General features: G+C 41.0%; 1 protein-coding gene across 3 annotated transcripts in view; it reads left to right on the plus strand.

The window, feature by feature from the left end:
• The first annotated feature begins 253 nt into the window (after window positions 1-253).
• The window catches only part of CNGB3 (cyclic nucleotide gated channel subunit beta 3), a 226,683-nt gene continuing 202,500 nt past the window's right edge, over window positions 254-24,436 (plus strand). For 2 of the 3 annotated variants that reach the window (XM_073550538.1, XM_073550540.1), the window contains exons 1-4: window positions 272-363; window positions 1,419-1,558; window positions 4,038-4,119; window positions 21,868-22,009. In XM_073550538.1, coding sequence (XP_073406639.1) covers window positions 4,071-4,119; window positions 21,868-22,009 — 191 coding nt within the window. In that variant the 5' untranslated portion in view covers window positions 272-363; window positions 1,419-1,558; window positions 4,038-4,070. Of the gene's footprint in view, window positions 364-1,418; window positions 1,559-4,037; window positions 4,120-21,867; window positions 22,010-24,436 lie in introns of all 3 variants that reach the window. The other variant, XM_073550539.1, reaches the window with a different exon arrangement.

The raw sequence follows: 24,436 nt of genomic DNA on the forward strand, positions 1-24,436 counted from the left end.
AACTTATCAATTATTTAAAAGTTCTGCAAGGGTTGAAATCATCATATTTGATTTGAATTAATCTATAAATTAATATGGCAAAAAATAAATTTCCATTCGTAAGAAAACTGACAGTGCAGCCTAATGACAATCTGCATAATGCCACAGCTGGGCTTCCTTATCTGGTCACAGAGTTGCATTATGGAATTTAATTAAGCTAAACCCTGAAGTACTTAGAGGACTGATTAGCTTGCCAGGTCAAAGCTAAGAATGAAGTCAAACAGCCGACATAAGCAGTTGACGTGGGCTGTCAGTAGGGAACACATCACAGGAAGGGCATGTAAGCCAAGAACACTTCTGTCTTGAGATTAGTCTGCAGAGAAGGTAACGTATACATTTATTTACATCCATAATGGCTCATAGGAATATGGCCGTTAGCCAACAAATGGCATCTTACATTATTATTTCTGATGGAAAAGGACAAGTTGCCACAACACCTGTTCTAATTAAAAATATATACTAATATATGGGCATTTATGGAAATGTATTACTGAGAGTTAAACTTGGGAGGGTGCCAAGGATGTGGTTGCACCATCCCTGGAGCCTGAGGTCACCCAACGAGTCTCTGGACCATGTGATGAGGAAGGACTATAAATGACAAACGATTGTTGAGGACTTGTTACAGATATTACGTTCCAATGTAATATTCTGCAAAATATAAGAGTAAAGGGCCGTGATATATATGAATAGACTGAGTACAGTAGAGCGCACAGGAAACAGTTAGTGTAGAAACGGCTACTTAGCACTCAAGGGCTGAGCGATGACTGTAGAGTACTTACGCTCCTCTCTATCTAGTTCACATTGCATTTACGTAGTCATTAATATGATGAAGAAAATCTGCTATCTTTGTATTATTAAGGCTTCCATATGTCGGTCGCTCTGCTGGGAATGTGTGGCCTGGAATGCTTATTTTCCACTCTCCAGATTCTCGATAGACCCGGATTAATGGGGATTAGTGAAAATCAATTCCAATCCAAAACACAGCATTTAGAGCCTGGCCGGGGCACATGTTAAGTGTTAATAGAGAAAAAAAATGAGCTGCTGCGCATTTCTGTCCACAAATCATATTATATCTCACACAGTATTTTTTACATCGTGGAGACATGTCATGAGACGTTACCAGAGCAGCGTGATAATTGCAGCTTCTCAACAGCCGTACCGCACGCAGGACATATGGAAGCTGCTGGGGACCTCATTTTATGGATTAGTATTTTATTAGAGCATTAATGAACCAGTGTTTTTCAATTAATCACATAAATCCAATTTAACGAATATGCATATTCTCTTATCAAAGGAAATAAATCTCAAGTCGGGTTAAATCCAAGAGGACAGCCATCACTGACAACGCTAAACTCTAACTTTATCTTCCTCTCTTACAGAGTAACCGGCAAGGCTAAATACTCATATTCTGATTAAAAACAAAAGGAAAGAGACTTTACCCTAAGGCTAAGTTTACAGAATGAGTTTTTGGAGAGTTTTTATTGTTACAGATTTTCTACGCCATTTCTGCACCTATTAGGTAAACTAGGTTACTTGCATCTTTTACATGTGTTTTTATCGCATTTTTGATGCTGCAGTTTTTGTCTTTTATTGATATGCAATATTTGTAATATTTGACCCCTAAAGTATTGTGAGGTCCTTCATATGGTACTTTAATGATGGTGAGTGTTAATGCACTATTTCACTTTTACTTTGAACACAGGATTTTTTCTGTGAGTGCTGCTTTCATTTCTTTTTTCGTGTTTTTTTGGGGGGTTAACTTTGGAAGCTTATACTAGTCTATTTTGGATTTACCTTACTGCACTGTTTATCCACTTCAAACTATTTTATGATGAATCTGGATCATGAGAGGATATCAAAGCTCATAACTCACCTATTAATATAGGCATGGAATAAAAACTTGATTCCAGCTCACCCAGTAGCTCTATGCTCATCCACCTAGGCCTCAGACACCGGCCTCGCCCTGGCCTCACATCAAGGATAATAGAAAAAATCCGGCTCAACAGGACTGGATTTTTCTTTTCTTTTTCTTTTTCAAAAGAAATTATAGTGCATACAAAAGAAACTTTTCATGGTCAACATGACCCAGTCAACGCGTTTCAACTGCACTAAGCAGTCTTACTCAAAAAGAAAAGGAAAGTCCAGTCCTGTTGAGCCAGACTCCATTTTTTCTATTATATGAAGGGAATGTCATAAACACTGAATAAACTGCACAGGTATTATGTGACCCAACACAGCAGTGCAGAAGTTAATTATGGAAGGAAAATACTGTTGTTTATTACCATTTACTATCCGTTTACTCATAGCCATCAAAGAAGTTGAGGTCACATTGATATTACAAAGGTTATGTGTCATGGTATAGGACATGGTTAATGTCCTGCTCTCTCAGGGTTAACTTTTTCAGGCCTCCCTTTGGATGTGGGAGGGGTATTTATACTCACTGCAGACTAGGATTCCCTGTCAGCTATACTGTTGTTCTGACTGTGTATCTGACCCCCTGGTGTGCTTGTATACTGCATTGCTTGTTTACTTCCCATGTATGACCTGGTCTGTCTGCTCCTTCTGTTCTCTGTCTCACGTTTTTGTACTATTGTCTTCTCCGGTTCTGACCTCCTGGCTTGGCTTTTGTTACTCCGTTACAGTTTGTCCCTATTGTACCGTCTATTGCCCGTTCTGGTTTACTGATCTCTTGCTACGTCCTGACTATCCGTTCTGTCTAATCCTTTAGTACTGTCGTGCTTTTCATGCTTTGACCCTGCCTGATCTGGTTTACGTCCCTGTCTATGCCCCTTGGTAACTTTGCCCCACAGTTACCCTTCTAGGAGTTTTCCTTCAGCTCCTAGCTATCCAGAGCTTAGGCCACGCCCCAGCAGTCACGTGCTTCAGGTCCTATCTGGCCTGAAGCAATCTCTCTCTGTTCCTGCTGTCTCTGAGAAACCTGTGGCCAGCTCCGCCCCTTGGCAGTCAAGTGCTTCAGGTCCTGTTTGTCTGAAGCACACATCTTCACCGCTGCTGCCCCTGCTCCACAGGTATCTTTGAGCACAGTTTGTTTTACTCAGGACACGCGCACTGGCTCAGTGAGCAAGTGCAGTGCGGTGTTCCTGACACTATGTTTGCATTAAAGAGCTTGAAAAGGTGTTGGGTACAGTCCTAGGAGATGTCAGAGCATAATGATTTTGCTAATTTTTTTTCAAAAATTCAACAAAGGTGGGAAATTAAAAATTCAGAAGATTCAATCATTTCTACTAAAATGACAATATATTGCAATAAAAGGGAAACTGCAGTGTGTTGTACCTGCAGTTAAAGAGTTTCTCTCAGCTTTTGTCTTGAGCATCACACAGCTTTCTATTCTGTTCACTACCTTGTTGCTGGGGGGTGGGCATTTCTCATTGAGAAACAGTTTTGGTTCCGACTGCTAAGCTTATAATACAGTGTAATAAATGGTCTTGTCAGTGCTTGTTTTGAAGTCTACACAGTTATCACTATATTTGCAAATGGAGATAGGTTTGAACAAGCACTTGGTGAAAAACTGAGATCAGTGATTAAGAGAGCTAGTCTGGGAACTTGTGGGGGCCTTGAGATTGTGCTTTTGAGGATTGATAAGATGTGATAGGTGACTGGGAGGAGAAGAAGGTGAGCAGTTGACTACTGTATAGAAATCAAAAGCCTGAAGAGAGCTGGTATCTCAGGTGTTAACTCCTCAGCCTGGAATGTAACTACTGCGCATACTCAACTTGGTGCAGGTGGTCGGTCTCTTTGGCAACAAACTCTGTACTCTGTAAGATAAAAGCTCTCACAGCAAGAGAATGAAAGCAAATAGAAAAAGGAAGTCAATCCGATACCTGCTTATTTTCATGCTGTCTAACAAACTATACCAATTTTTTAACATGAGAATACCACTTTAAGCTATGAATCTATAGTATAATATTTTATCCACATATAACGATGGATTCGTAACTAACTGATCTGTGCATACTCTATCACATATGTTTCTACAGAAAGGGCAAGGAGCATTAGGAAGAAACTTCACAATGAAAAAATTCAACTTAAAAGCAAAATTATGTGGACCTCAAAAACAAAGTAAGTTTCAACATTAATTTAGTGTTGACAACAGTGATTTGCATATGTTTGTATGTATGTATTTATATATATTTATTAGCAAAGACATGCCAGAGATTAGTTGACAAAGCGGTACGACTCAATCTACATGACTTGCATACGTTTTTCACTTTCTTGGTTACTAAAATTACAGCATAAATGGAGACTGCCCAACAAACTAGGGACAAAGCTAACTGAGACCAACGGACTGCCTTTGTCACAAGCACGGCACATTTAGAAGATCAGACTATTGGCACAATTTTGTATTAACTCACTAGTCATATAGTCTTTACCACCCCAAAGGCATTCACTCTACCTTACTCTTCTACAGCTTCCAACATGTTCAACTTTACCAATCTCACACACACTGGTTCCCTACCAGTCTAATCATTACTAGAGATGGGTGAACCTGAACAGAAATCCATTATTTTAAATGGGGTTTGGGTTCTTATGGAAGTTTGGGTACTGTTCCTGTACCCAAACCAAACTTTCTAAAAAGTTCGGGCCAGGTACCAGAACCCAAACTTCTACCAGTCCATCCCTAATCGTTAGCATATAGACTCACAGAGGCTACAACACAAACTATAGTTTCTAACATTTCTGTTCATAATTCATGGGTTCTTCACAGTTGCTCCACTCTAGCCAAGAATCCACCCCAAATTCCAACCAGAAACTCCCTTTAACAGATGGAGGTTTGTATATACTCCTCCCTTATTTTTTTTTTTTAACTGGGACACCACACATTTTTTGGGAATGTTTTCAGAAAATCAAAACAGTCCCATCACAATGCCACAAGTGACATTACTTGTTGTCAATCATAAACGGTCAAGCAACAGCCCATACAGGGCTCTTAAAATCCCATATCCCTCATGGTACAACTCTTTTGGCACCAGACTTGGTCAGTTGCTAGATTGCCCTTCACTTCACGACTCACCCAGTTTCAATAGGCAGCGCGGCTTTCTGGCAATGTTTGGAAGTTGGCTTCAAGGAATAGTAATAAAATACTGTAAATAGATAAAATTCACGGAATATAGAAGGCAGTATAGCAATTACCAGCCCTTGACTTTATTACATTTCTATAGACTCTATTATCAGGTATTTACTTATTCTGCTCGGCTGCTCTTCTCTATTCCTGTTTTATTATTTTTCATTTTAATGATGAGTTTCAATGTAATGAGATTTGGCAGTTATTTAGTCCATCAAAGATATTTCAAGAGCACAAGAGCAACGTATGAAGTTTAATATGCAACACATCAGATAAGAATTCCAGACTAAATATTTCTACATTGCAGAAAAATATTATACTGCTCACTAGCTCTGGGAAAATGTGTCAAATTGCCCAAGGGAACATGCTCACTCTGATATGCTGTGATGATGTTTGTCATAGTACACTGGCCAAGAAATGTGAATCACTTTTATCCCTCATATGTCCATGGAATTATTATTTTACCTAAAATGTGAAAAAGCAACATCAAATGTTAATACTCCAGCGAAGGTACTTGAGTTTTCAAGATTAAAAATACATGATATTAGCAAAAACACATGACTAGGTTACTATAATTCTCATTTTACACTTACAATGGTGCTTAATAGTTTGCGAACCCTTTGGAATTTTCCATATTTCTGCTTGTATTTGACTTAAAATTACATCACATTTTCACACAATTCCTAAAATTAGATAAAGAAAGCCAAATAAAAAATGAGTCAGAAGTATTAGTCTTTGTCATTCATGTGGATTTTTTAGGGTATGTGGACACAATGTTGTTTTCAGGTGGGCACATCATCTGATTTTGTTCAAGGGGAAAATGCATCAGGAAATGCCATTTTTATTTTTTTTTACTAAAGTGTCTTTTTTAGCTTTTGTTGTTTCTTGAGTGCTTTTTGCAACTTTTTGACAACCAGTGGGGTTTTTTTGTGTGTTCTTTCAATATTTTTGTGGTGTCTTTTTTACTGGCATTTTCTATTTGGTGTTTTAACTCCAGGAGTTTTCGGTCCATCTTTTGAGCCTGCCCATTAGCTACTTTTATAAAGCATCTTAGGAAACCGGAAGCCATTAAAATGGCACTCAAAATAAGTTTTTATATAGAAATACATGTGTTCCTTCTTTTGAACATTTAGTTAGAGCTTTTTCAGGTGGTTTTCGGAGTGGATTCCACCCGAAAAAGATGTTGTATGCACTTACCCTTACAAAGTGTGTTTGGCGGTACTGTAATATTTTGACATTTTAAGGGCAGAAAATTGACTCCAAGTGATTACACTCTTATAGTAATAGCCAATATAAGGATTGTTGCAATGTTCATCTACATGTTCTACTGTTTTACATGAGTAGATAAACCTAACTAATAATTTGTCCACTGTTGGTGATGGATACATCCAAAAACCTGACTATGCACAAAAAGTTGCTAGTACATGTTTTACAACACTTTCCATCTGAGTTGTGCTGGATTTCTTAAGCCAGGCGGTGTCAGACACAACCTTTTGGCAGGTGCAGCAGTAACACTTAGCCCAGTTGTCATTTTTTCATACATTTCCCAGAGAAATTACAGGGGCAAGACAATAGAGTCCTAATAAAACATGTCCCAGAACAGAATTTCATTAAGACTACGTGTTTTTAAGTAAAGTAGCACAAAATCTAAACCTACCAGTTCAACAAGATCATGAGTTTGTACATTATTGAAGATAGCATAAAAGTAAATTTAGTTGCACTTATGAAAATTAAATAATTGAAACGTGGACTTAACATGTGAATTACACTTTGAACCGCATAATTAAGGGAGCGGTCCAAAATGCAACTTAATTTTTATCAAAAATACCATAAACTAAACTATTTTTAAAAAGATTTGAATTACAAAAATTTTCTATCCTTCCCTAACTAGATTATGTAACAACTTTTATTTTTTTTAACTTCCTTTTCGATAATGCATCATTTGAGAATCCCAGTGCATCCTGGGATAATCAAACAAAGCATCCTCTGGAACAGAGGCTGCAGTTACTACAGCAGCACCTTCCCCTTCCCTGGAAGGAATTATCAGTGATGCTCATTTAAGGGTCTGAGCTTGTCCCCACTCGATATGCGCTATGCGATATGCACAATGACAGGGCGCTCTCTCGCCAGCTCAGATCAGTAGTACTGAGCCAGCAATAGAGCAGTATGCACTGCCGGTATGCCTTATAAAATAAATACCTGGCATCCTGCAGGCAGAGCAGAGACAAGCTACTTGCGGGGTTGGCACTGGTCTCTGCACGCTGGGCATTCATCTTAAAATGCACACTGACAGTGCACTCTGCTCTGTTGCCAGCTTGTTACTGCAGATTTGCGCCGGTAAGAGAGCATGCTGTCTTTGTGCAAATATCACATCACGCACTGACTAGCCCAGCCCCTGAAACGAGCTTCACTGATTACGCTTTGTAGAGAAGAGGCATCAGCAGCAGCAGTGACCGAACCCTCCGCCCCCTAATGACTTATTGTTTGAATATCCCAGCATGCACTGGAGATTCTCAGACAAAGTGTCATCAAAATGGAAGTTGTAAAAAAAAAGCAGCTAGATGGTGAAGTTAGGGAAGGATAGGGAACTTTTAATGCAAGTATAGAAAATAGTTTAGATTATAGCATTAAATATTTAGATTGAAAATTAAGTTGTGTTTTGGACCACTCCTTTAAATCCATGCTAAGTGTTTGTAATTTTGAACATTTATAATACAGCTGAACTGTTGCCCAAAGCAAGGTGGTCCAAAAAAGCCATTATCAGCCAATCCATGTTTCTACAGCTCTGACAAAAATTGAGACCACTGCAAAATTTTCAGTTTGTCTGATTTTTCTCTTTATAGATATATTTTTGAGTAAAATGTAAATTGCTCTTTTATTCTATAAACTACTGACAACATGTCTTCGAATTTCCAAGCACCAAATTTTGTTTTTATTTTTTGAAAATGATTAATGGTCAAAATAACAAAAAAATTCCAGTGCTTGCAGACCTCAAATAATGCTAAGAAAACAAGTTCACAATCATTTAGAAACAATACTAATGTTTTAACTCAGTAAGAGTTCAGAAATCAATATTTTGTGGAATAACCATGATTTTTAATCACAGCTTTCATGCGTCTTGGCATGCTTTCCACCAGTCTTTCACACTGCTTTTGGGTGACCTTATGCCACTCATGGTAAAAAAAACTTAAGCAGTTCATCTTTGATGGCTTGTGACTATCCATCTTCCCCTTGAGTACACTCCAGAGGTTTTCAATGGGGTTCATGTCTGGAGATTGGGCTGGCCATGACAGGGATTTGATGTGGTGGTCCTTCATCCACAAATTGATTGACCTAGCTGTGTGGCATGGTGCATTGTTCTGCTGGAAAAACCAGTCCTCAGAGTTGGGGAACATTGCCTGAGCAGAGGGAATCAACTGTTTTTCCAAGATAACCTCGTATGCAGCTTGATTCATACGTCCTTCGCAAAGATTTACCTGCCCAATTCCAGCCTTGCTGAAGCATCCCCAGGTCATCACTGATCTTCCACCAAATTTCACAGTGGGTGCAAGACACTGTGCCTTGTAAACCTCTCCAGGTCTCCGTGTAACCATTAGACGACCAGGTGTTGGGCAAAGCTGAAAATTACTCATCAGAGAAGATTACCTTAATCCAGTCCTCTATGGTCCAATCCTTTGTCACGTGGACCCGTCCCGTGTGACATGACCAGCAGGCCGGTAACTAGAACAACAGGATGCGGCACGTGATACTGTCCTGTGTGACACGGCTCGCAGGCCGGTAACTAAAACAACAAGACAAAGGGAAGTGAAACAGTTACAACGGTGGGCCCTGCGATAGGGAAAGGGGACGTGGAGACCTCCTGCACTCCCCTGAGTCAGTGTCCCTAACGCTCCTAACTTTCCCTATGCCGGTTCCGCACCGGGCGCTGATCAGGAACCTGTTGCCCTAGCACACCCTACACCTATCCCTTGCTAGGGAACTGGGTGGCGCAGGCACTGGCCCCACCACTGTACTAATACACACTAAGAAAAAGCACAAACAGGGAGACACCACTTAGCTTTACTCTGTTGCACTTGCTCCTGGCAACAGAGTCCACCACCAGCATGCAGCTCTCCTCCTGAATCGCTGCCACCAAGCTCTGTCAGAGCTACAAGGAAATCCCATATGACTCCTTTCACACCAGGCTAAGACAGTGCTGCAAGGAACGCTCTCCAGCTCCTTCCTGCACCAAGGATGGTTGAAATGAACACTATCACCAACACTGACTGCAACACCTGTGACTCTTTTATAGCAGAGCCAGCAATCACACCTGCATAATAATCATGTGCACTTAACTAAAGAAACTAGAGTGCAATGACACTCACCACCACCGGGGGTAAACTTAGAACAAACGACACCACAGTGCAATAATCCTAATGGCCACCGGGGGCAAAAAACAACCTTAAGCCCAGCTTAGGGAAAAAAAGGTTACCTGTGCTTTTTATATGTCCTGATCCAGCATGGATCATGACAGTCTTATGGTCTTTGGCAAACTTCAGCCTGGCTCTCCTTTGCTTCTCATTGATGAAAGGCTTTTTACTAGCTTTACATAACTTGAGTGCTGCCTCTAGGAACCTGTTACGAACTGTTCTTGCCATGCACCCCAGCTGCCATATGCCATTTATTTTGTAGGTCATTTGATGTTATCCTGCGGTTGCTGAGTGACATTCGAATAAGATGACGGTCATCCCGGTCAGTGGAGATGCGGTTTCGCCCTCTGCCGGTCTGTAGCTTTGTTGTCCCCAATGTCTGCTGCTTGACCTTGTTGTAATGGATTGCCATCTTAGAAATTTTAAGGATTATTATTATTATTATTATTATTATTTATTTATATTGCACCATTGATTCCATGGTGCTGTACATGAGAAGGGGGTTACATACAAATTACAGATATCACTTACAGTAAACAAACTAACAATGACAGACCGATACAGAGTGGAGAGAGGACCCTGCCCTTTCGGGCTTACATGCTACAGGATGGTGGGGGAACGAGACAGTAAGTTGGTGCATTGCAGCAGTTCCGGTGTTGGTTGAGGTGATATCACCGGTAGTGGTGAGAGAGAAGGAGGTAGCGGGGTCATTGCAGGCTGTAGGCTTTCTTGAAGAGGTGGGTTTTCAGGTTCCGTCTGAAGGATCCAAATGTGGTTGATAGTCGGACTTGTTGGGGCAAAGAATTCCAGAGAATAGGGGCTATTCGGGAGAAGTCTTGGAGGCGGTTGGGTGAGGAGCGAATAAGTGTGGAGGAGAGAAGGAGGTCTTGGGAGGACCGGAGATTACATGAGGGAAGGTATCAGGAAATTAGTTCAGAGACATATGGGGGAGACAGGTTATTATAGATGGCCTTGTAGGTCAGAATTCGTAATTTGAACTGGATACGCTGAGGGAATGGGAGCCAGTGAAGAGATTTGCAGAGGGGAGAAGCGGAGGAGTAGCGAGGAGAGAGATGAATTAGTCGGGCGGCAGAGTTAAGGATGGACTGGAGAGGTGCGAGGCTGTTAGCAGGGAGACCACAGAAAAGGATGTTGCAGTAGTCGAGGCGGGAGATGATGAGGGCATGCACAAGCATTTTAGTAGATTGAGGGTTGAGGAAAGGCCGGATTCTGGAATTATTTTTGAGCTGGAGGCGACAGGAGGTTGAAAGAGCTTGGATGTGCGGTTTGAAGGACAGGGCAGAGTCAAAGGTTACTCCGAGGCAGCGGACTTCTGGTACTGGGGAATGTGTGATGTCATTAATTGTTGTAGCTAGGTCGGGTAAAGAAGATCTGTGAGATGGAGGAAAGATGATGAGTTCAGATTTGTCTACATTGAGTTTGAGGAAGCGACAGGAGAAGAAGGAGGATATGGCTGTTAGACACTCTGGGATTCTGGACAGCAGCGAGGTGACGTCTGGGCCAGAGAGGTAGATCTGAGTGTCATCAGCATAAAGGTGGTAGTGGAATCCGTGGGACTTTATGAGTTGCCCCAGACCAGGTGTATAGATTGAGAAGAGTAGGGGTCCTAAAACAGAGCCTTGAGGGACTCCAACAGAGAGAGGGTGGGATGAGGAGGTGGTGTGGGAGTGGGAGATGCTGAATGTGCGGTTTGAAAGGTATGAGGAGATCCAGGATAGGGCAAGGCCTTTGATGCCGAAGGAGGAGAGGATCTGTAGTAGGAGGCAGTAGTCAGCTGTGTCAAATGCAGCGGACAGGTCTGGAAGCAGGAGTATAGAGTAATGTCCATTTGATTTGGCTGTAAGTAGGTCGTTAGTAATTTTGGTCAGGGCTGTCTCAGTGGAGTGATGGGGGCGAAAACCAGATTGTAGATTGTCAAAGAGCAAGTTAGATGATAGGTGGGAGGAAAGTTCAGCGTGGACATGCTGTTCCTGGAGTTTGGAAGCGAATGGAAGCAATGATATTGGGCGATAGCTGGACATGGCGGTTGGGTCGAGGGTTGGCTTTTTAAGGATAGGCATGACTGTGGCATGCTTGAAAGCAGAAGGGAAGGTACTGGACGTTAGTGATAGGTTGAAGAGGTGGGTTAGGGATGGGATAATTGTGGTGGTGAGGTTGGGGAGGAGATGGGATGGGGTCAAGTGCACAGGTTGTGAGGTGCGATTTGGAGAAGAGGCGATTAAGCTCCCCTTCAGTGATGTTGGAGAGTGAGGTTATGGGGTTTGGGCATTGGTCTGGTATACAAAGGGGTTGTGGTGGTTGAGTGATGAAGACTTGCCTTGTTTGGTCAATCTTGTTTTTGAAGTGTGCGGCAAAGTCCTCGGCAGAGATCAGGGAGGTTGGAGGAGGCAGTGGTAGGGACCATAGGTGGAGGAGGGAGTTAAAAGTTTTGAATAACTGTTTTGGGTTGTAAGATAGGGAAGATACGAGGGTTGTGAAGTAGGCCTGTTTAGCAGAGGTGAGGGCAGATTTGAAATTGAATGTTGCCTGTTTGAATGTGGTGATGGAGGTAACATGATGCTCACTGTATCCCTCTGCTAGTAAACCCAGAATGAGCTCTTCTTTTCCTCACTCAAGACTTTTCTTTTCAACTCCTTTGGCATGGTTAAAAGTTATTTTTTTCATTCCTATTCCTTTTCGGATATTACTAGCACTTGTTTTGTCATCCAGCTTGTCCTATTGCAAGAGGATAGTGAATACCACAGCAGTTTTTTTTATACTTTCCTTTGTTAAATAAGATTTGGTTCAGGTGATCACCTAATCAGAAGCACATTAAGTAGAATGAGGTGTACTCTGGTTGGAATTCATCTGACACTGGAATGAAATGGCTGTCAGACATGTAGAGAAGCTGATTTTTATAAAACTGTGCAGTGGTCTCTTAATTTTTGCCAGAGCTGTATATACTTTTCTATTTCATTATGTGCTATAGTCTTCATCTGTGACAATTTATAAGAAGCTCATTTACCGTCAGTTACATTTCTGTCACCAGGAGTGCCCTTCTCAATGTTGCTACTATACCATTGCTGTTCCCCGGGCTTCATGCTGTTCTTTTGATCTTTTTGGCTTCATGCTATATCTCTCGCAGCTTGTTTTTATTCTCTTTGTCATTTTTGAAAGTTCATAAAGTGAGTCAGCATAGATGTAAAGCTATAAACATTTTTTAATTGGTTCCCATGACAATATGGAGCATTATAAAATATTAAAAATCTTTTTTTATAAAATATTCAATAGCCTACTCCTAAATTGTAAAGATTACAGTGTCATTACCATTACTTTGTTATGAAAGTGCACATCTTTTACCATCTATACTAGGATCCCAGCTGAAAACCACAAATATTAGTTTATTCCTGTTCTAACACAGTTTCTGAAAAAGTTTTGTTATTTAGAACAATTCTTGGTATTCCTCATAAGTAGGAATCCATTATGGGGTATTACTGAACAAATTTGAACTTGAACATCGTAGGTATTAGATCTTTCAGCATGACCATTTAGTCTTTCTGCTTTGTTAGAGACATAACACTTATGCCCCAATAATTCTTTGTGCAGCAACTGCTACTTCGTCAGAGAAGTGAGGGGTGAGTGCCCCTAAACCAATTAGCCACCATCCAGTCTTCCTAAAGACTATCAATATTTTGGATAAATTATCTTACCCTCTTCTGTCTTCTTTAACTGATGGCTTTTCTTTAAAAAAAAAGTTCTCTTTGTCTGTAATTCAATACCACCAATGCCCCCTCAGTCTTAACCCATTCTCCCCGGAGCTTAATTTCACCTTCCTGACCAGGCAAAATTTACAATTCTGACCAGCGTCACTTTATGAGGCAATAACTCTGGAAAGCTTTGTGTTTATTTGTGAAAATATCAGAATTTTGGCAAAAATTTGGAAAATTTTTTAATTTTCAAAGTTTTAATTTTTATGCCCTAAAACCAAATGGTTATATCACACAAAACAGTTAGTAAATAGCATTTAATACATGTCTACTTTGCATAAGCATCACTTTTAAATATGAGGTCTGGTGGTGAGTTCTCCTTCAATAGAAGTCTTCAAACAGAAGCTGGACAGACATCTGACTGGGATGATTTAGTGAATCCTGCTTTGAGCAGGGGGTTGGACCAGATGGCCCAGGAGGTCCTTTCCAACTCTACCAGTCTATGATTCTATGATAATTTTTTTGTTAGGTGGTTAGAAAGGAAGGTTCATAATTAATCAGCAATTTCTCAATTTTTCAACAAAATAAAAAAAACAAACATGTTTTGCAGAGACCACATCTCTTTGAAGTGACTTTGAGGGGCTAATATGTCAGAAAACACTCAAAAGTGACATCATTTTAAAAGCTGCACCCCTCAAAATGCTCAAAACCACATTCTTTCTTCTTCTTTTCAATGTTCTTTTTATTAAGTTTTAAAGCATAACAGTAAATATAATATAATATAATAGTGCTCGGCATATACATAACGATCTTTTCAAGACGAATCCGATACAGATTAAACATTCCTGGCTTGCGTTATGCATTCTTGCTAAAGAAATACATTTTGATATCTGAAAAGGAACACTCAATTCAGTTTAGTGTTAAGTACCAAAACTAGTGTCCCCGGTTCTCTCTAACAGACGATTTCTCTGATTAGTCTTTTGGGACAACAGCATAAGGAAATTATAGTTAGTAAGAGAAGGAGGAAAGCAAGTAAAGAAGAAAAGTAGGACTCAGTGAGTGGGATGGGGGGGGGCAACAATTTGTCAATGGATAACGTCCTGCGTCAATTCCGAATGTACACGTGTTCTGAAACTAATCCAAGGTTTCCAGGATTCCTGGAATGGCGCCAAAGAAAGATTTACATGCGCCGCCAATTCGGTTGTATAGTATAGCTGGTCTATCTTGCACAGCAATTGTTTACGTGTGGGGATAATCACGGGTTTCCAATGAATGGGTATTAAAAGTTTGGCTGCTGCTGTAATGTTATTAACCAAATAGGATAATTTTTTGTTATTTGGCCATACCAAAAAGTTTAGGAGGGCGGTTTCAGGCACAAGGGTAGCTGACTCTCCAGTTATCTCTTGAATGACACTTTCCGTAAGTGCCCAAAAGCGTTTTATAACTGGACAGGACCACCATATGTGGAAATAGTCACCTTCTCCAGTGCCACACCTCCAACACTTCGTGTGATGATTCACCCGCCAGGCCTGGTATTGTGTTTGTGAGATATACCATCTGGACACTAACTTATAAGAGTTCTCTTGGGTTTTAACACATTTAGTCGGACCTTGAGAATGTCTGTAGATGTGAAGTACCTGTTCTTCTGAGAAAGTGTAACCTAGGTCCTTTTCCCATTTTACTATGTATGCGCGTTTAAGGCATTGTTCAGCGAGAAGGAGCTCATGATATATAGTAGATAGTATTTTTGTGGGCTTATTTAGTTTAGAATATAGGCTCTCAAAGGATGTGAGTTTGCGCGTGAGGTCAGTGTTATAGTGTATTCTTTTCAATGTCGTTTTTATTGTAGAATATTGTACAAAATTTATGTTGGCTAGTCCGGGTATTTTGCATAGTTCAGGATGTGAAGGGAGCACTCCATCAATTAACAACTGGTCAACTGCAATTTTCCACCTTGGTGGGATCTCTTCGGACTTAGCATCACTAAAGTGAGTCAAGACGTCTGATAGCCTTAGAATTGGCGATGAGGGCGGTATCAAAGTACTGTATGTTTTGGCCCATACTTTTAGCAATGACCGTATAAGTGCATTGGAGAGGGCAGGAAGGGGAGTCCCTCTTGAGTAGGTCAATAAAAGTTTTCTGATGGGTAAAGGCGAGAGTACTTTTTCTATTGCCACCCACTGCTTGTCTTGAGAATCACGAATCAGATGTACTGATCGCGACAGCACCGCTACGTAATAATACTTTCTTATATCAGGAGCTCCCATTCCCCCCCTCGTCCTAGGTAAGGTCAGTGTGCGAAAAGCTATTCGTGGCCTCGTCTTGTTCCACATATACTTGGAAAAAAGTGAATTAACCCTAGTCAGATAGTAATCAGGAATTTGGATAGGCAGCATCTGGAACATGTTGGTAAATTTTGGCAATATCAGGCTCTTTAGAAGATTTTTTCTCCCTGTCCAAGATAGGAACGAGTCTCTCCATGAACCGATTGTGTTTATGGCCTGTTCTAGCAATGGATCGTAGTTATATTTTATCAGTTCTTTTTCTGTTCTGGCTATTTTAAGTCCCAAATACGTGATAAAGTTTTTGGGCCAGGTGAACGGATAATCCCTTTTTAATTTACTGAGGACTTGTGTTGGGATGTTTAGATCCAATGCCTCGGATTTAGACACATTCACCTTAAAATTGGAGATGTTGCTATATTCTTCCAATATCCTCTTGAGGGCTGGAAAGCTTCTTAGAGGCTTTGTCATTGTGACAAGTAAATCGTCGGCAAAGGCCGCGGTTTTATAATTCTGCTTTCCAATTTTTATGCCCTCTATTTCAGGACATTGCTGTATAGCAGATAGGAGAGGCTCCATTGTCAGCACAAAAAGCAGTGGCGACAACAGGCATCCTTGGCGTGTGCCGTTTCCAATAGTGAATGTGTCGGTGAGTGAGCCATCAATGTCAATGTGGGCTTTTGTATAATTTCATTATGGTAAAAACTGTTTGTCGCGGAAATCCGAACCCCAGCAGTGTTTCCTCTAAGCAAGTCCAGTCTACCCTTTCGAAGGCCTTTTCGGCATCCATACCGAGCAGAACCAGAGGGAGTTTGTTCTTTTTCGCATGTTGCATAAGATGTATTATTTTGTATGCATTGTCTTCCCCCCCCCACAAAACCCGCTTGGTTTAGGGAGATTACCGACGGTAGGACTTTTTATAGTCTACTTGCCAGCATTTTTGCAAATAGCTTCAGGTCAACATTGAGTAGTGAGATTGGCCTGTAGCTACTACATTGTTCCTGGTTTTTGCCTTCCTTATATATTAAGGATATTTTAGCTTCCAAGGACAGCGTTACACAATCTCAGCAGGTGTGTGTTGAGGATAAGGGAGAAGGTCTTATAATAAGTGATTGGTAATCCGTCAGGTTCGGGTGTTTTTCCTTTTGGGCTTCTCGACAGGGCAGACCGGAGCTCTTCCACTCCAAATGGCCTAATTAACTGAGTCCATTGCGTTTCGTTTAAATGAGGAAGGTTTAGTTGGGCTAGAAATCTCTCTATTGCTCTCTTCCTATTATGTTGGTCAACGTCTGACTCTTTCTGGCGTATATTGTAAAGTTGTTTGTAGTATTCTAGGAACTCTGACTCAATTTGCGCATAGTTTTGAGTGCTTAGTCCTCCGGATTTTTTGATTGAATGTATATATGTGCGGTTTTGACGCTTTCTTATGCTTGAGAGCATAAATTTAGTAGGTTTGTCCCCATGTACAAACATTCTGTTTCGCCATGTGACGTACCATTTTGCTGATTTTTTATTTAAAAAATCTTTTAACTCTTGTCTCTTTTCGGTTAGCTCATTTAGCCATTTTGTATCTGGTTGTTTATGTCGGGTCTCTAATTCGAATATCTCTTCGTAGAGTGTGTTTATTTCATGCTGTCGTTTCTTATTTAGATACGAAGTGATTGAAATTAGTTCTCCTCTTATTACTGATTTATGAGCTTCCCACAAAATATTGACTGAAACTTTTCCTGTGTCATTTTGTGCAAATTATTGTTCAAGTGTTTTGGATATACGGATGTGTACTGCTGGGTCTGTCAAAATTGATTTGTTTAGTCGCCATGTCCTTGTGAGGGAAAAAGGTTTGGGCAACGTCATTTGGAGTGTAACCAAAGAGTGGTCAGAATGAACATTTGGGAGTATTTTTGAGGCCACGGCGTTGGGGAGTAGTCTTCTCTGTATCAGTATATAGTCCAGCCTATGATAAGTCTTGTGGGGATGGGAATAGTACGTGAAGTCCTTGTCGCTAGGCTGTAGATATCTCCATATATTTATCAACTGCATTGACCTAATTTTTGTTTTAATTTTCGTTAGGTCCTTCTGAGATATTGAGCTTTTCTTTTTTGTGGTGTCAAGTTGGGGGTCTAGCGCTACATTCAGGTCTCCCCCTATAACCAGTGTCCCCTCTCTGAATTCTTCTATTCTCCCGAAGGTTACTAGTAGCCATTTTACGTGTTTCTTGTTCGGGGCATAAAGGCTGCAGATAGTGTATTTGTTTCCCGCTAATAGTCCCTTAACAAATATATATCTCCCATTTGGATCTGCTTTTATATCATGTATCTGAAATGGTATTCCTTTACCTATCGCAACCGAAGTGCCCCTAGACCCCGCTTGTGTAGTTGTAGCATGGTACCATGTGTTGTAATGCGAGCATTCAAAATTAGGGAGTTTCTCTGATTTAAAGTGAGTTTCCTGAACCATCAGAATGTCTATTTTTGCCTTTTTAGCATGTCTAATGTTTGTCGTCTGGTGATCGGTGAGTTTAGGCTATTTGCGTTAAGGGAGGCGAAAGTAAATACCTTGTTATGTACTGCCATAATGTTGAGAGGTTTGGCGGGTGAATCTTTTCGGTAACACTTGCTGACTCAGACGCTTCTTGGTACTGGATCTTGGGTATAGATTGGATGGGGGGTGGGACAGGAGATGCAGATTAGATAGGAAGAGAGAAGAAGACAAGTCATTTTAAGAGTCATGTAAAACGTGACAAACAAGAAAAAATTACAGTTAACAGATCTACTGAACTTAATCATTGATCGTGTAGGCTTTTGAGGGAAAATATTCTAAAAGATTGAAAGCCCGTTGGGAAAAATCTATCTTATTGTATCTTATTGTACCAATAACATTATGACTACCGCCATTGCCACTAAACAGCGACACCGGTCTCAAACCCAAAAATTTCAAGTTTGGAACTAATTATCTACGGGAGAGTCCACAGTCGAACGGTCGACAAACAGAAGGCGCACACATTCAAGTCGCTCCATCATCTCCTTTTGAGCTTGGTGACTTTGCAGTTTTCTTCCTTTGTTTCTGGAGTTTCGGAGACCCCACCACTTGCCATGAAGGAGGGTTCGGCAGGTGTCGGTAGTTTGATGCAGCATGAAACGACTCTAGGTCCGGATATGGCTCTAAAGAGATGTCCAGAGTCTTGCAAATGTCTTTAATGTCTGTGGATGACCTGGCTTGTAGCTTTTTGTCTCCTGCTGTTATATATATTCCGAATGGGAACAGCTAGCGGTATCTGTAGCCTTTTTGTGTTAAAGGTCCTGTCAGTGGTTTAAGGATTTTTCATTTTTTAAGCGTTGTGGCTGACAAATCTTGGAAAAGTCTTATCTGCGAGCCTTCATAAAGTACTTCCTGCGTTTCGCGGGCTCTGCAAAGGATCGAGTCCTTCGCCCGGTAGTCAAGGAAACCGCACAACACGTCTCTTGGGGGTTCTCCTTGTTTGGGTCTGGGGCATAAAGACCTGTGCACTCTTACGAGTTCGATGTCTTTGGGATCGTCATCTAGCAGAAGATTAGAGAAGATCTCAATGGACGCTTTGGTTAACGCTTCTATAGCCACAGACTCCGGTAGCCCTTTTATACAAATGTTTTTTCTTCTCTCACGGTTCTCATGGTCTTCTAGCGTATTTTGAATCATGTGAATCTGGCTTTCATGTTTGCTAAGACAGTCATGCAAAACATTGGCTTGTTGCGTCAAGATTGTCTGGCGACTTTCGACCGCTTCAAGCCTGTGGCCTTGTTGTGTGATGTCTTGCTTTATCTCCGCCAATTCTCTTCCAATAGGATCCAAAGCTTTTGAAAGGATCCTTTTGATGAATGAGTGGGTCACCAGGTTATCTTTCGTGGGACCCCCTCTATCTGAATCACTCTCTAGATCTGTTTCTGAATCATCTTCCATTTGAGAGTCTGTTTGCTGTGAAGATTTAATAGGGTCCGGAAAAGAGGCTTGTTTTTTCAGGAATTTGTCTACATCCGCTTGTGTAAGGGATTTTGTAGTGTTTTTTAGAGTTTTAACCATGGTCTTTCCCATAGTTATGGCTGCTGGGCTCTGAGATTTGTTTTATGTTTTTATGATGCAATCTTCCCTCTGCCTACTGTTACAAAGTTAGAGGAGCATTTCAAGTGATAGTTCCATATGGGGGAAATGAGTTTTCCTGCGACATTAGATAGAGACAACTGGTGACTCAAGCCTTAGTTCAAGGCGATATGAGGTTGCTGTTTTCTTACGCAGACCTGCTACAGCTGCTGTTAGGCCTAGAGGGTATAGCAAAGATTTTTTTTTTTTTTTTTTTGGATTATGATTGTTTAGAATTTGAAGAAATACAATCCTCCTTTGAACACTGAGAGTTTTACACCTCTTTGTTTTTGGAACCCGTTTTTGTCTGAGGGGTTGAAGAAGTGATTCTTCTATGTATCAATATCTTGCCTTGCCCTCACTGTTTGATGCCAAGATGGCCACTATGCGGCTAGTATGTTCCTCAGAAGCAGAGCTCAAGCCTCTGCTTTAATAATGATGGCACCTGATTTGCCATTGGGGGTAATATGGCTGTAAATAAGATGCACTCCCCCCGGGGCAGAAAGGATAGGAGACCAGACGCAGCTGCTTTCTTCTACTCAGCAGAGGCTCTTTTCAATGTCCTCTCTTTCTCCTCCCCCTCACACACCGTTGCACCAGAGGCAATATGGCGCTCGCCCTTTCTCACAAAAGGGCGCGAAATTTCCCGCCCCCTTCTCGTGTTTGGCTTCCTTGTCCCCGGACTAGCGTGACAGTCTAAATATAGGGAGCCTCTACCCCCCAAGGCCAGCGTGCACCGATCGCTGTCTTCAGTCACCGTCTCCCCTCAGAGCGGTCAAGCTGGGAGTAAGGGAGAGGTGCCAGCAACACGTCAGGCAGCTTCACACTCCGTGCACTCCCGATGGTCTCTCAGGTAGGGGGGAGGGAGGGTGACGGTAGCGTGGGACACCTCTGCCCGGTTCCAGGCAGCGCGGGTGGGCGGTTCAGTGGTTCGGTACCTCAGCAGGTTGCGCTATTCCCGCACTGTAGTCCTGTGCTTGTGGACAAGGTGTTTTCCCTCCACTCCAGTCCGGGGCTCCACAGGCCTCTTCCCACCGCTCCCCTGAACAGCAGCTAGGATGGTCTATTCCTCCTCCTTTTGCCTCGTAGCTGTATCAGATGGTGCTGTGAGTGTCCTGCTTCCTCCCACTATATCTGTGGTTACTTGAAGTTTATCTTCTTGTAGATTATTACTGTATTTGTCAAGAGCTCCTGGAAGACGCGTCTCTCTGCTTGAGCTGCTAGGCCACGCCCACCTGCTCAAAACCACATTCAATAAGATTAATGACTTTTCAGGTGCGTCACAGGAATTAAAGCAATGGGGACGAAAAAATGAAAGTTTTGCTTTTTCACTCAAAAATATTGCTTTAGTCCCAATTTTTTCATTTTCAAAAGGGTAATTGGAGAAAATGGAAAATACAAATTGTTGTGCTGTTACTCCTCAGTACATTGGTATTCCATATGTGATTGAAAACTACTGAGCGCATTGCAGGGCTAAGAAGGGAAAGAGCATCATTTGACTTTTGGAGCGCAAAATTGGCTGGAATAGATAGCGGTTGCCATGTCACATTGCAGAGCCCCTGATGTGCCTAAACAGTGGAAACCCCTCACAAGTGAGCACATTTTGGAGGCTGCAATCTCAAGGAGCTTATCTAGAGGTGTGTTGAGCACCTTGAACACACAGGTGCTTCACAGAATCGTGAATAATAAAGAATACATTTTTCCCTCAAAAATGTTGGCCTTGCTCCAAATTTTTCTTTTCACAAGGGTAACCATAAAATGTGTTGTGAATTTTTCTGATTATACTGATACCCGTGTATTTAAATACTGTTATTTATTATATTGATGGCTGGAACATAAACTACAAGCCCTTTTTCATACCTTCTGTGCCTCCCCTACTTTCTTATAGAAGGGCCCTCACTCCTCTTGCCATCTGTTGAATTATGTGTTACTCTGTAATGTTTGATATTGCCTGTACATGTGCCCTCATACTGGTAAACTGGTGCAGAATATGTTGGCGCTATAGAAATAAAATGATTTTTAAAATATATTTGAGAGAAGTTTTAGAATTTCAGTCACTTTTTGCGTTTTGTCAAAAGTGAAAGGTCGTCTTCATTAATCTTGTCAAAAATCTGTTGATTGTGGTCAGAATTTATTATTCAACCTGAATAGAAGTAGTTGGCAATTTTGATTCATGTTCTGCTGACAAAACTCCAGTATTAGGTCTAAATAAAGCTGTATTTTTCATACTCTAGATGGTCCAGTGGATGATAAAACGATAAAAGAGGACAAACCTGTCCCATCACAGCCTGAGAAGAAAGCCTCCCCCGTTATAAAAAAAGAGAGTTCTCAAGCAAAAAATGAAAACCAAATTGGTGATGAAAAAAACGAAAATGAGTAAGTAAATGGTGGTATTTTTGTGTAATTAATGTTTGATATGAAAACAATTTATTTTTTTTACTTGTCATACCACCTATAACAATGAGTAATAGGGATTTCCAGGACTTCAATTCTGATGGCTTTTGTTTAGGATAGGTACTTAATATCAAGCCAGCACTGATTATAGAGAGGAGTACAGGAAAGAGAAAGAGAAGACTGTGCAACGGTAGCTGTCTAGCTGCACAGTTCTCTCTCTTGTAGGGTGGAGGGATTCATGAGCGCTCTGTCCAGTAACAGAGATTCTGCACAGCTTATAGAAGAAAATTTCCTTGATTAACTCAGAATTTACATAGAAGACATTTGAAAAGTAATTCAGAAAAAGTAATTCCGAAGTTTTATCCTGCCGTCCTCTTAGAGTATTGCACCATGTAAGCCAGTAGCACTGTGGAGTCATTATGCTTGGTGTCTATCACAGCACGTTTCAAATATACACTTTGAAGACAGATAAGACCTGTTCTCAAGGCTTTGTATGGTTCACATCGTTTTGCCCCCGTTACACACTGCGATATCGCTAGCAATATCGCTGTAAAGTCACTGATTTTGTGACGTTGCAGCGATATTGCTAGCGATATCGCTGCATGTGATACTTACCTCCGACCGGCTCCCCCCGCTGGTTATCGCTGATCGCGCGAGAAGCTCCTGGACCATTCCTCGTCGGCCACTTCCTGCTGAGCTTCCTGTGGCGCCGACGAGTGACGCGTGGAGCCGGGCGAGAGGACGCAGGATCGCCGCGTCTGACAGGTAAGTAGCGATCCCCTTCCCCTACGATGTCGCTGGTGAGATCTGCCTGTGTGGCAGCTCACTAGCGACCACCTAGCGATGCACCAGCGATCCTGACCGCGTCATATCGCTAGTCGGGATCGCTGGTGCATCGCTAAGTGTAACGGTACCCTTAGTCAATTAAAGGTCCTGCTGAGGTACAATAAAGAACTAAATTATGTCTCCATAAGTTATTATATCAAAAGTTGTCCAATTATTTACCTCATGGCACTTCCAAAACCATTTACAATACATAGCATGGTCATATATACCACTACTAAAAGAAGAGAACCATATATATATAAAACACTAATTTTTTATTTATTCCATTAAAATTATTTTCATAAAATGCCACATTAATATGATCACAACAATTATACCCCAAACAATAGGGGCGCACAAAACCACTAATATAATATTAATGAGGTTGATCAGTATCTATATCTAAAGACTCAAACCTATAGGCTTATGCATAGAGCATACAATTTTATACTTTTTTTTTTAAATAATTCTGTGGGGATAAATGGCAATTTATATTAAAAAAAAAGTGCCTATAGCATCTCATTAAATCCCATACATTATCCCCATATCACTCCATATATTAGTTCTTTGCCGTGCAAAAACTATCATATAGCCCAATTACCAAGATTGTGTATGCATAAAGTCCTTCATAAGGTAACATATACAGATTGCCAGCAGAGCTCTGCCACCGTTTACATCTTAATCGAGGCTGATCTAGTAAGTAACATGCTGGTCCTTATGAAGGACTTTATGCATACACAATCTTGGTAATTGGGCTATATGATAGCTGGGTTTTATGATAGTTTTTGCACGGCAAAGAACTAATATATGGAGTGATATGGAGATAATGTATGGGATTTAATGAGATGCTTTAGGCACTTTTTTTTATATAAATTGCCATTTATCCCCACAGAATTATAATAAAAAATAACCTGTAAAATTGTATGCTCTATGCATAAGCCTATAGGTTTGAGTCTTTAGATATAGATAATTACTGATCAACCTCATTAATATTATATTAGTGGTTTTGTGCCCCCCTATTGTTTGGGGTATAATTGTTGTGATCATATTAATGTGGCATTTTATGAAATTTTTTTTAATGGAATAAATAAATAAGTGTTTTATATATATGGTTCTCTTCTTTTAGTAGTGGTATATATGACCATGCTATGTATTGTCCATAAGTTATTAGTAAGGACAACTCGAGCTCTGCTGCACCTGTATATTCATGAACAATGTGTAACAAAACGTGTAAAGCATTTCCATAATTTTTACCTGATAAGCTTCTCGTGCCATGCTTTCACTTTTTCTGACAAATGCACAAGGAAATCTTCGGTGGTAATTTATTCAGACTTGTCTTACATACACCAGTCCTGACCCCTAGGCCGGTTTCACATCGCGTTAGGTGCCATCCGTTTAACGGATCAGTTACTAAACGGCACTAACGCAATGTAACGGATCCGTTAATGCACCCATTGCCATCCATTATCATAACGCATCAAAATCGGCATGTGTTAGCGCTGGTCCGTTACTTTGTGACGCACCTTCGAACGTGGTCTACCGCATTTTCGGGTACTTTAGGTCGAACGCACAGCGAACGGACGC

The sequence above is a fragment of the Dendrobates tinctorius genome, unplaced genomic scaffold (assembly GCF_039654945.1).
Source record: "Dendrobates tinctorius isolate UK_male_01 unplaced genomic scaffold, ASM3965494v1 ptg000165l, whole genome shotgun sequence".
Lineage (NCBI taxonomy): Eukaryota > Metazoa > Chordata > Amphibia > Anura > Dendrobatidae > Dendrobates > Dendrobates tinctorius.